The sequence below is a fragment of the Marmota flaviventris genome, chromosome 5, assembly GCF_047511675.1.
Source record: "Marmota flaviventris isolate mMarFla1 chromosome 5, mMarFla1.hap1, whole genome shotgun sequence".
Lineage (NCBI taxonomy): Eukaryota > Metazoa > Chordata > Mammalia > Rodentia > Sciuridae > Marmota > Marmota flaviventris.
In genome coordinates this window covers 44470711-44484035 of record NC_092502.1, presented here as the reverse complement: position 1 = coordinate 44484035, position 13325 = coordinate 44470711, and the positions used below count along the sequence as shown (strand labels likewise).

At 37.7% G+C, this 13325-nt stretch overlaps 1 protein-coding gene across 2 annotated transcripts in view; it reads right to left on the bottom strand.

Moving 5' to 3' along the window:
* Positions 1-13325, bottom strand: part of Kcnn2 (potassium calcium-activated channel subfamily N member 2) — a 136525-nt gene that overhangs the window by 96330 nt on the left and 26870 nt on the right. For both annotated transcript variants that reach the window (XM_027941060.2, XM_027941061.2), the window contains one exon: positions 452-870. In XM_027941060.2, coding sequence (XP_027796861.2) covers positions 452-870 — 419 coding nt within the window. The remainder of the gene's footprint in view (positions 1-451; positions 871-13325) is intronic.

Sequence of the window (13325 nt, the reverse complement as noted above, 5' to 3'; positions counted from 1 at the left end):
CTCCTAAGTTCCTTGCCTGATAATCATGTCAATACTATTATAAATAGGGAACTCAAATCAACATGCCACACTAATATATTCTCTAAAGTTCAGACACAACAGCACTTTTCCGCTGGATTTCTGTCTCCACAACAATCAATGATTATAATCAATCAGGCCCAGGAATGACTCAATAAGCCAATATTTCCAATAGAATCTCTAGGACAATTCTTTTGATACAGATTAGGAAACCAATCCTTTGTTGTAAACTGATTGAATTAGAAAGAAAAATACATGATCATGAAGGCATTTGTTCTATTCCAGAATCTCTGGGAAAGCTTTGTCACAGTCATTTGAAAAGAGTGGGTGACAGAATCCAAGAGTTAAGGCACATAGTCTAATACTTTTCTTTCTCCCAGTTTTGAAGACACCATAGGGCAAATTATGTTTTCAGGAAAAGAAACAAGCTTACCTTTCACAAGCTCGGACAGTCCATGCGGCAATTATCCATAATGAGATACTAAAAACCAAGAGCACAGTTCCTGGGCAAATAGTCATTAAAGTCTTCATAACAAAACGCGTATTGAAGTTTATCTTATTAAGTGCTCCAATGCTTCTAGAGGAGGCATCAGTGAAAAGTTTGCTATGTAAAAGCATGACTCTGGCAATCAGATAGAGTCTTAAGAACATTGGTATAGATAAAATAATATCCACATCAGCGGTGGTTGTGGATGGGGCATAGGAGAAGGCAAGCCGGGCCGTCCATGTGAACGTATAATTCCCAGGTATGGGATGAATAGCACACACCAGTATTTCCAAGCAGATGAAGAAAATACGCTCATAAGTCATGGCTATTCTCCAGTCATCTGCTCCATTGTCCACCATGAATAACTGAAAAAATAAAGTAGAAAATCAGCTTCAGTATGGCATGAATGGTCCACAAGTGTTAGTGCAGATCTTACTTAACAAGGCATAACAGATGACTCTTAGAGATTGTGGCGGGCTAAGGGTTACAGCTTTCAAATGCTAGCCAGATACATTATTTTTAGCAAAGGGCACTGGTCCCAAAGGGGAACTTCATTTTATAAAAATTAAAAAAACTTGCTACCCTAGAGCAAAACATATTTTGGAGTCCATGTTCCTACACAATCATATAAGTAACATCATTTTAAAATAAGGGGCTTGGGCCTATCAGTAATGACACCCCCTCAGATAAAGTCAAAGTGGACTTGCCTTAGAACCAGCTGTTCTTCTCTTTAAGAGACTGGACTGAAACCCTTACATAATTCTATTTAGGGTGAACTCTAGGGTGCTGCTGCAATCAGGTATACCCTATAATGCAACAATGCGTGAACATTCTTATAGGAAATCTTATTCTTGGTTTCAGAGGAAATCACAAGAGATCACAGTTACATGCAGTAGAAACATTTCTTCCCGCTTCCTCACTACTATTTCATTTTCTATCTTTTCTTCTATTCTCCATTGCTTTGCCTTACATTATTAATTTTTCAATCTTTCTTTAATAAAGTTTATTTTTACCTGTTTGTCATTTTTCACAGTACAATTAAAAAAAATAAACCAAAAAAAACCCGCATGTGCGCATGCACACACACACACACACACACACACACACACACACATACACATACATCACGGGTATGGGAGAGAAAGAGAAAGCAAAAAAAAAAAAAAAAAAAACAGAAAAGAATGTCTCTCTCTTCCCTGGCTGTCTATAAACAGTCAGGCCCTGGCAGTCCATAAATAACCAGAGGATTTGGAAGTGTGTAGTGGCTTTTCTGGCTGCCACAGTGACTTTGGGGGCTAGTGGCATTTACAGCCAGGAAGCCACAGGTGCCAACCATGCGGCAGTGCTGGAATCCCATCATAGGAAGATCTGTCTGCCCAGAATGCCAATTGTGCTCCCCCACTGAGAAAGACGCCATGTTCTCTGACTTCTGCTAAGTAGCCAACTCAAGTGGGAAGCAGGAGATGAAAATGATTCAAATGTGAACAGCGAATTCTCAGGTGAGTGAGTTGCAAAGAGGTTGGAGGGGCAGGTTTTCCATATGGTTGTATTCTGTGTGCATTGCTATTCTAGAGTTAGGAAAATAATTTCCTCCCATTTAGATGTTGACAAATCTCCACTCTGGCTTAATGATTCTGTAGTTGATAGGTACTTCCCCTGCTATCATTCAAACTGGTCACTACCTCCTTGTTAACTTTGCAAAAAATAGGAATTTGAGAACAAAAACTGCCACTTCCTTCTAGCACCTCAAGGAGTTGGAAAAAAGCACACTCTCTTATCAAAACATACCAGAATTTTGATTGTCTGCTTTTTCCACCAAACTTGACTCTGAGTGACTTAGCAATTTGTAAAGGGCACCTCCGAAAGGGCTAAGAATTACCAAAATTGCAAATTATCAAAAGCTGTACAGCAGGTTCTGATTTCAAGAGAGGCTTTCCCCATGCCCTCCTGGGCAGGTGCAGTGTAAATGCAGGATGCACACCTTCAGGGTAAGTGGGAAGGAAGCGTCCACTTACATGTATACTTCTGACAGGCTTTTTAATAAGTAGTCTCCTACCTTCCCAGGATTTCCCTCCCTCTGCCACACGTAAGGGACCTGCTCCCCTACCCTGACCGTCTCTTTTCTCAGGAATCTTTACACCCACCCTCTGTTCACTTCTCTAACCAGGCTATTTCTTCTAGTGAGTCACATGGCTTCATCCCTAATCTCATGGCCATCCTCAGCAGCTCCACCCTTCATCTTTAGGTGGGCCTGCCCAGGTAACTCTCAACCTGAAAACTGATGTCCAGGCTACTGGTGGACTGGGACTTCACACCACGCCTTCCAGCTCAGCTGAACCATCAAAGTCATTCTGTGATCATTTCCTGTCCCCATAATATTCGCCCCAAGAGCTACTTCTGTTGTCCCCTTCCAGCACATACTTCTCTACCCCCAACATCACAGGAAATACCCTGTATCTCATACGTTAGCCATAAACTTGCCTACATCTGCACTTTTTCCTCTGTATTTCCCTTTCTCCACACATCTAAAGTCATACTATATCCAAATCCAGTTTCCCTGTATTGAGAGCCTCTTTTCTGGGCCTCCTCTAGATCAACAAAGTACACACACAAGGCCAAACTGCTACCATGTACTAAACAAAAACAACAAAACCAGTTGAGAACTATGGCTGGCTCTGTCTGCCCTCGCCTGTGTTGTTTCCTCATTTCTCCTTCATCCACGAATACCTTGGAGGTGGATTTTGCCACCAGCAGCCCATTAATACTAGTCCTGCGAAGATCACTGAATATACCTTCATTATGAAATCCAGCCCTCCTGTCCTAATTTTTATCTCACCTGACTTGTCGTTCCTTTCTTCCTGGAAAACCTCTCTTCCCTTGGTTTCTGTGATATGTTAGGTTTTCTATCTGCTACAAGCTTGAGGTTCTCAGTCTCCTCCCCAATTTTAGTGTCACGGCTCTACTGGGTCCACTGCCAACTCTTCTCTGACTCCACACCTAACTGGGCTAGCTTATCCCTCTCATCTTCCATCATCTTAAGACCTCTTTAAAATGTAAATTATATTATTATATAATGCCATTACTGTCATGATCAAAACCATCCAAAAATCTCTCCACCGCCTGATGGGTAGAGTCTAACCTACCTTCCACAGCAGACACAGCTTTCTGCAGTCTGGGTTTACCTATCTCTCACACTTCACTGCCTATTACTCTGCCCACATCTCCTTATGGCTGCGGATTCCAGAACACACCAACCTAATCCTGCTTCTTTGTCTTATATATTCTGTCCTATGGCCTGCAGAAGAGTCTCCATCTAGCAAATTCTTATTCCTTCATGACCAGACTTTAAAGAAAAAAAAAATGTTTGTATGTATACATGTGTGTGCGCATGCATGCCCCATCCAAAACTGAGGTCACCCCTTTGTTCCAGTAGGATTGCTATAAGTGACCCTTACTGATGCTATCACAGAGGACAATACGAATTCTTTAAATATTTTTACCCCTAATTGCCTCTGAGGTTCCTTGAGGATGGGAACCACATTTACCTAACAGAGTATAACAAATGCTTGTTACAGGAATAGTCTTGATATTTCAAACTTAATACTGGCTCTCCTAATCTCTGGATAGGTCCTAATGTTGATTAAATATGCTCATGAAGATGAGACTACTAAAGCATGATGCAAGTGAAATCTGCAACATTTTAAAAATCCATGGCAAATACATTCTACCAAATAATAAGCTGTGGCAGCAGCATAATTTTGTAATTATACAGAAAGTCAAAATAACGTTCTTCTTCGGTAGTTTCCCCAGATAAAAAAAATGTTTTATTTCATACTTTCTTTTTACCAGGAATATTAACACCTGAAATGACTTCATTTTTGGTTTTGGTCTTCTCATGAACCTTTAAATGTTAAGATGAGGAAGAAAGTTTCTTCTACTCATCATATAATTCCCATCCTCAACATTGCTTATTTGTATATTCGATTGTTTAACAAATATCCAGAGTACTAAATACTATATACCAATGCTGCGATATTTACTAGCCATAAAATGGGACTTATATCAATGAGTTCTGTCCATTGTCACTGATTTTCAGTAGGAAAGAAAGCCGACGTGAAGGAATTTGATAAAATAATTACGTTTTGGGATGTTGCTATGAAGGAAACAAACAAAATGAAATAAAAAACAATAAATTAGAGATGAGAGCAGATGTGGTGATCAGGGAAGATTTCTAAAAGAGTACCACCAAGGATGAGTCCTGGATAAGGAAAAGCTATTCACATAAAGAGAGGAAGAATTTTGCAGGCAGGGAAAGCAGCATGTGTAAGGCCCGAGCTTTGCCAAAGCTTGGCATGCTCAAGAAGTAAACGGACACCATGAACTAGAGTGATAGAGGGGCAGGAAGAAAGAGGAGTAATTTGAAGATACAATTAGAGCCAGATGTGTAGGACCTTGTTAGCTATGGCATCAAGACTGGATTTCATTCCAAGTACAGCAGGAGCCACAGAAGGGTATTAAGGAGAAGAATGAGGGATGTGTTCTGATTTACTGATTAAAGAGCTTGTCCTCACTGTTATGAGGTAAGCAGAGCAGAAAGAGGCAAGTATGAAAGAAAGAATATAAGTTAGAAAGTTCTACTGAATTTGGTGGCAGTGTCCCTGTGACCTGGGTGAGGGGTTGTCATAGAAATGAACAGAGGGGCTGCACTGGTCATATGCCTTGGCAATCTTGCTAGAATTTGCTGACAGGCTGAATGCAAGAGCAGTAAAAGACAAAGACTCAACAGCACTGAGTTTCTACCCTGAAAAACAGAGTAGACGGTGGTGTCAATTCCTGAGAACCTTTCCTGGGCCCTGGGGACAGGGAGGAAAGTATGTAATGAAAGGCTCTATTTGGCCACTGGAATCTGAGTATAGATGCCAAGTAGGCAGTAAGATGTACAAGTCCCAGTGAGAAGTCTGGAGCACTGGAATAAATCTGGGAGGCAACAGTATTTAAGTAACTTTATGGGATCAAAGGAAAAATTGAATAGGAGAGAGTGATACTCAAGGCCAAGTCCTGTGGAATCCCAAACATGGAGAACAGTTGGAAGGTCAGATCTAAGAGGATCTGAAATGTAGCAGTCTATGAAGCAGGAAGAAAAGAAAGCATTATCTTGGAAGTCAAGTGTGCCAGCTGTCAATTACACACTGGATAAGAGTATATTCCAGGTTCCAAGATGTATTAATGTATTCATATCCTAGGTAGAAGATGAAAACATTCTAAACATCCATCTTCAACAACTCAATCAATGTTAAATGTTAAAAATCAGCAACGACAATAGAACAGTATCCACATTTCCTGTATAATAGCAATCATTTGTGCATATAATACAGAGATTTTGTAATTGTTGATGCTGGAGGAAGGAGAAACTGTGGAAGGACTGGAGCATCAAATGGGGGAGGTCAAAGTGCTCCTTGGGTTCTACCATGCTTGCCAATATTGTAGTGGAAAGACCACAGGATGGGATGCCTGGCATGACTTTTTTTTTTTTTTTTTTTTAATCCTTGCTGTGCTACCTACTTACTAGAGGAGCTTGAATATTTGTTGGACCTCCTGGCTTCTCTTAAGTTTCCTCATCTGCAACATCAGGAGAGTGACAGCAACCCTGGGGAGTGATTGTGAAGACAAAATGAGAGGATAGAACCTGGCACAGAATGAGGACCTGGCACCTAGAATAAAAGTAAAATTCACATGCCTCTATTGCTTTGGAACATTATTCTTCAATCTCCTTCTACTTTTACAAATTAAGTGGAGGCTACCAGAGGACAAAAGGGGAATAGTCAGCTTGGGGTCCTCAGGCTTTGGTGGGGGTGGAGAGGCCTCCCTCCCACTGCACACACCAGGAAACAGGCCTATTTCCTGCAGCCTTTAGGGAGTCCTTTGATAAGTATCTGCCCAGTCTACTGGATTAGGCAAATGCAGGCCCCAGTTTGCAAAAGAGCATGTCTGTCAGGACCTGTTGCATGAAATGTTTCTGGGGACTTTTGTTAACTGGTGAGACTGCAATGCCCTAGCATGGACACTTCTCAATTATGGATCAACCTGAAGGACAGGATTAATTCTGTTCTTCTGCTCCTTCTTAGCTTCTTAGGGCTGGGTGACTCCTTTGAATAAACTGGAGTTTCAAGGAAAAAAAAAAAAAAAACAAAAAACAACCAACTGTGGAAATATCCTACTACATTCCATATAATCTCTGCAATATGTATGGTCTCTTTTAAGTTTGTTTGCAGGAGATTTAAAGTAATCAGAAGAACTGATATTAAAACAGATCCACGTTCATTTTTTATTCTGATGTTCTTAACAGAAGACTTGATGGCAAAAGCGTGATAGTTCAACCTACTTTTTAACTCTACCACGTTGGATTTGGGTCTTCACAGGAGGTCTTAAGACACTTGCAGGCCTAACGCAGAATATGCCCTCAAAATATATCTCAACACAAGCTTCAGCTTTCTAATATCACTGTTTTACATTTGCTAAATAACCCCAAACATGATATATTTGAAGATCACTGTCTAAGATTAATTGGGAATAAGACTCCTCAGAGAAAGAAGGCCCACAGTTTTGTGGGAGGGACACAGTCAGATCACCTGTAGGAAGTGAGGAGTTCAGAGGCAGAAGTCCCACCTGTCTTGCATCTGTGCCTCCTTCTCAGTGACTCTGCAAGCTCTTGGGATCTGGGACAGGGTCTTACACATCCTGGGTTTCCTTTCTAGAAAATTATTCAGGGCACGGCTCAGTAAAAATACTAGGACTTAAAAAATATACACCAAATAAAGCATTTAAGCCACGTATCTGTTTTAAAACTTACATATAAGTAGACTAGGAAATTTTTGAAAAGGAAGAGTAACCAGGGAAAAGCAGCTGTGATCGATTTTTGAAACGGATTAATAATTAAAGCCATGTGGTACTAGCACATAAAACAACTTAAATGGAACAAAACAGAAGTCCAAAATACACCGATATGCTGGGAGTTTCATAATGTTTTAAGGTAAACTATTAGTGGGAAAATAGTTCACTGGAAAACGATTTGCAGAAAACTAATGAGCAATGTCAAGAAAAGCAAAGTTGAACTCAGGCCTCAGACCTAATATACCAAGAGAAATTCCAAGTGCTAGATATGATGATGAACTTATTAAACTATTAAAAGTATCTGTGTAAGGATTACTCTGTAACCTCGGAGAAATGAAGGACTTTTAACTTTGATGCAAACCTCAGGGCTTTAAAAGAAACACTGATACATTTGACCCCATTAAACTTTAGTTTCTGTACCTGGCCATAGACACACTAAAGAGAATAAAAAGACTAAAACCAAACCATGGGGAAAATGTTCACAACTCCTGTCACAAAGGATAATTTACCTAATAGAAAAAGTTCCTATGTATTCTTAAAATATAAGCAGTACAATAGGAAAGTGAATGAATGATACAAATATCAGGTCATGGAAAGGAAGTAAAAATGGTTCTTGGGGCTGGGCTGTAGCTCAGTGGTAGAGCACTTGCCTCACACTTGTGAGGACCAAGTTCAATCCTCAACACCACATAAAAATAAATAAATAAGGTGCTGTGTCCATCCACAACTAAAAATATTTTTTAAAAAAATGGTTATTAAATCTATTTTATAAATGCCTAAACTCAGTCATAAAAGGAAAATGAGACACCAGTTGTTGTTTTTTTTTTTAACTTAGATTGACATAAGCCTGAAAGTGTTATAACATGCTATGCTATTGGAAAAGTGAAGGAATAACATTCGCATGTTTTGCAGGTGGAAGTGTAAATCAGGCCAACCCCCAAGGAGAACAGTTTATCAGGTTATAAATGCACATCCTCTTTGCAAAGACTCCGCAATACTATTTCCTTAGAATGAATTTTTTTTTATATCTATATAATTGCATGTGTGACAAATGGTAGAGGTATATGATTACTTGTTGTAGCTTTGCTTTCATAATTAGCCAAAGACTAGAAATAATCTGAATAATAGGGAAATGGGTTAAAGATATCATAGATGTTCACCAAATGGAATAGTATGGAACCAAAAAAAAATATGAGGAAACTTTTATATTAAATAGAGCAGCCTAGTATGTACTGAGTTTAAAAAAAAAAAGCAATGTATATGCTACTATTTCTACAGTTCTGTTAAAGGGGAAGTGTATATTTGTTTTTTATGTGCATGAAATACACCTCTGAAAGAAACCTCCAGAAATTAATAATAAGAGCCATTTAGGGGAGGTGAACTGAGGAACTGGGGACCAGAAATGGAAGGGAGGCTGTTAATTAAATAATGTTTAATACTTTTTTTGGAATTGTGTAAACAAATAAACTTCATTAATAATAATAACTAGGAAACATTATTTAAAAAGAGAGGAAGGAAGAATGACAATAAAGTCTTTAGACAAATAATTCTTAACAAACAGTCTTCATGTGCAAAACTGCAGAACTAACAGGTAATAACTGATGTTATGAAGGACAATATGCAGAACCAAACACACATATCCAATTTATAGCTACAAATATTCTGCTTACCAAGGCAAAACCATGAACCACTGTGTTACATAACTGTTTTAATAGTATGAACAAAAATAAATAAATAAAATTTCTTAGTTAACTTTTAAACCAAATATTCAATAAAGCCAAGTTCTTGCATTCTTATTTACTCACTGAATGCGTCTATCTGTAAACTTCTGTGGACAGGGAGATTAAAAGAGTCTCTCAGCATTTGAATGAGGAAGAGCAATGTAAAAGAAACATTTTTATTTAAATGTGTGGCATATTTAAATGAAAAGTGCCACAGAAGGAGGAATGCTCTAGAGGAAGGGTCAGAGAAGGATATATCATGGAATATTCCATGTGCCTAGCTCACCTTCTACACTGGCTGTTTGCAATCTTCATGTAATTCATTGCTATGAACTTCCAAGGTGAGTTTTAAGGCATTTTGGGGATAATGACCTAAAACAAAAAATGCACAGTAATGTGTTCATCCAAAACAAGCCCTCTTCCTTAGAAATTAGCTTTTGGATGAAATGGGATGAAAACCCCACTACAGAGACAAACTAAATATAAGTGTTTTTTTTTTTTTTTTTTTTTTTTTTTCTCATTAAGGCATTGCCAAGACTTAGCCAACAAGGAAGTTAGATCATAATTAGCAGTCACAGACAAGGTCAAAAGAAAAAACAGACAAGGAGAGAAGACTTTCCAATGATATTGCTGAGATTCCCTCCAAGACCCTTAGCCCAGAACTTCCTAAGGTGGGAGGACTAAATCTACAAAAGCTATATTCAGAATTCATTAGTCCTGAGCAAAACACAGAGAAATTAGCAAACTGGAGGTTTCTCACTCCTTCTGTAGCCTTTCTCTCTATTGTCACTTTCATGCTGCCCTGAAATTTTTCCACATTCAAGGAGAAAGAAAGTACAATGAAGTATAAATGGCTACAATGCCAACTTCTCTCTGGGAGAAAAGTACAGAGAAAAAAACTTATTTGACTAGAGGGGAAAAAATGTGGGGGTTGGATCTCAGGAATATGGAAGGAAGCTCAGTGGAGCAGAAGAAAAAGACTGAGGGCGAGGAAATAAGGACAGAAAAAAGGAGAGTGAATGACAAAGGCAGAATGAATTTGACAAAATTATGCTATGTACATGTATGAATATGCCATAGTGAATTCTACCTTTATGTATATAAACCACCAATAAATAAATAGACAGAAGACCAACAGAATAGAGGAAGAAGAATACAGAGGGGGAGGAGGAGAGGGAAAGAGGAAACCCTGGGGACTGAAATGGAGTACATTAAATTCCACGCATGTATGATTATGTCAAAATGAACTCCATTATTATGGATAACCATAATGCACTAATAAAAGCATTTTTTTTTAAAAAAAAACAACCAAACTTGAATGGAGAAAACCAAGGCTCAGATTCTATATAAACTACAAACTTCTTACATGACCCATTAAAACTTTGCAGACATTATCTCCATCCTCTGTAAACTGCAGACAATGTTATTTGCTGTCTCTGAAAGTAGTCATAATGATGAAATGAACACATATCTTCTACTGTGGGCAATACTATTAAGAGGCTAACCCAAATCCAATACGTTCCAACCCTTCTTTCCTGCCCACTTCCATCACAGAAATATTCACGTTCCCAGACTCCTTTACAGCTATATATTGCCATGTGATGCAGTTTTGACCTGAAGTAATAAGCAAAAGCTTGTCGGAGGGCTTAGCAGAACGTCCTTGCTTTTTGGGGGGATAAAAATGACACAGGTCGCTGGCATTGCCCTCTTTCTCTCCTTCCTCCAGCCCAGATCTACAGCAGCCATCTTGTGACTATGAGTTAAAGGTTAAAGGAAACACAGAGAAATTTCAACCCTGACATCTTAAGCCACTGAGCCAACAGTGACTTATACTCTGTGTTTAAGCCAAAATCAGTTGGATTTTCTGTTATTTAGCAGCTGAAAATACACTCGTGTTGGACTGAGCGTACATTAAAGTGCTGTGTAAAGATCTATGAAAGATAAAGAAAACTTATTAATTAAAACATTTTAAGTTTTCATTAAGTCAACAATTGAAAATGAATGCATCTCAAATGTTGGAATTTAAAGTACAATAACCATTGAGTGGCACAGTTATTTCTGGGTGGGTGGTTCAAGTCTTTCAAATATCAACCAACTGCTCTAAATATCTGTTAGTGTGACTCATAGGAAACACACACACATATTGGAGCCAGAGAAGCTTGGATTTAATATGTAGCTTAACCATTTTTGAGCTGGATGGTTTGGGGCAATATACCTAATCTCTCTAAACTTCAGCATACTTATCTACAAAAAATAAAAATAATATCAACTTTACACGCTTATTATAAGGCAACATGCACTCTGCTAACCCTAGTAAAAGTGGCTCCACGAATGAAAATACTCTGTGGACCCTCAAGAGTCATTATGTGATAAATGGAATTAAATGATAATTGAATTAAATAAGTTCTAATATGAAAATGGGAAAATTAGCCATGGTATGACAGAAAGGGCCACTGATAAGAAAGGACAGATAGAGTAAAGTCACTATTGGAAAGAGTTCTAGAAGCTTCAACTGTACCCATTTTTTTTACAGAATTCTTATAATTTGTTCAAACAATGAGTTTAACAAATTCTCCATCTCTGACCTATACAAGAACTATATCTACAGATCAAAATCTTAAGAATTATCTACTGGGATCCAGAGCTACATAAGGTTACCACAAATTCCTGTTCTGCCGCTATTAAGACCTAATTGAAGTCTTAACCCCTTTCACACAGATTCTTGCAACTGAATGGAACCCCTTTGTTGGCATTTTATACATGTTGATATATTATTAGATAATTGTTCTCACATTGCTTTGGAATTTATGGAAGTTCCCTCTAAAATTACTTTGAACTTTCCCAGAAAAATGGAATATCACGTTTTACCCTTTTGGTTGTCTCAAGAGAATTGATACCACAGAAATCACTGGGGTATATGGTTTATAGTCTGTGTTTAGAATCTGGAGTCAGGCAGACCTAGGTCTAATTCTTATATGCCTTGATGTGCTCCTGACTCCAGAAAAATAACTAAACTTTCTGAGTCCAAGTTTCATCACATGTTAAGGAGGCCTGGAAAGAGTTCCTTTCATAGGACTGAAAGAGATAGTAATCAACAAATGTTAGTTTCCTTCATAATAGATCATTTCATAACTGTGTCAATGGTTGGTCTCCAAAAAAATTGCAATCTTAATTTAAAAAAAAGAAAAAGGTGTAATAAAAAGAGAAGGATACAGAAACCAACATCACTGACTGTAGTTAATGGAATGGATGAAAATCAGGATTAGAGATAATGAAAAACTCAGAATTCCTCCCTGATCAGTTTTATTACTAATTCTTCATGGATAAGCTTATTTTAATTATCTGTAAATTTTGGTAAACATCTTCAAATCATTTTTAGAACTAGAGGGAGAATAAATCATAAATAAGCCTAGTGAGCCTCAAAGTCATAATTAAATAAGAACCAACTCATTTGATTCCAAAAATTTAATCTTAAATGATAAAACTGTATATTTTATTTGAAGCATTATAGTAATATTGCTTCACAGCTAAAGTATATTATCAACACTTTAGTAATTTTAAGTACTTAAAAAGCTAGCTAAAAGCAAGTTCACATTTATTAGCACACTTGCCCTTATAAGAGTCTAATTAAAGTACAAGCAATTGAAAGAATTTGGTCATTTGGTCATGGTCAGCATACGAGTTACTGAAAAACCTGAAGCTAAAGTTCAAGTCTTCCAACATTCACATCATTTGATGGGGGCATGAGGCTGTGCTGAAAAGGTGGAGGCAAATCAACTATTTATAAAGCAAATAAGTGCTTACCCACTAATTTATGTTATGATTTTTACAATGTCACATCTTAATCTCTGATGACCTCCTGCTTCCTGGTAAAAGCAAATACTAAAATAAACTTGCCCGTGCAAACAGAAATAGACTACATCCTAGTTTAGACTTCCTCCAAGTTAGCTCTTCATCCTGAAAAGTCGTTTAAACTTCAACTGGATCGCACCTCACATTCTACATAGTATTTGAGATGAAATTTTGAAAACTGTTTTAAAAATGTGTTTAAATTGCCACATGTTAAAAGTGATAGATACTGCTTTACTACATATATATATATATATATATATATATATATATATATATATATATATATAAAAATCCATACAAGACACATTTTTTTAAGATGGTGTGTACAATTAGTATTCACATCTGAGAGGTGAAAA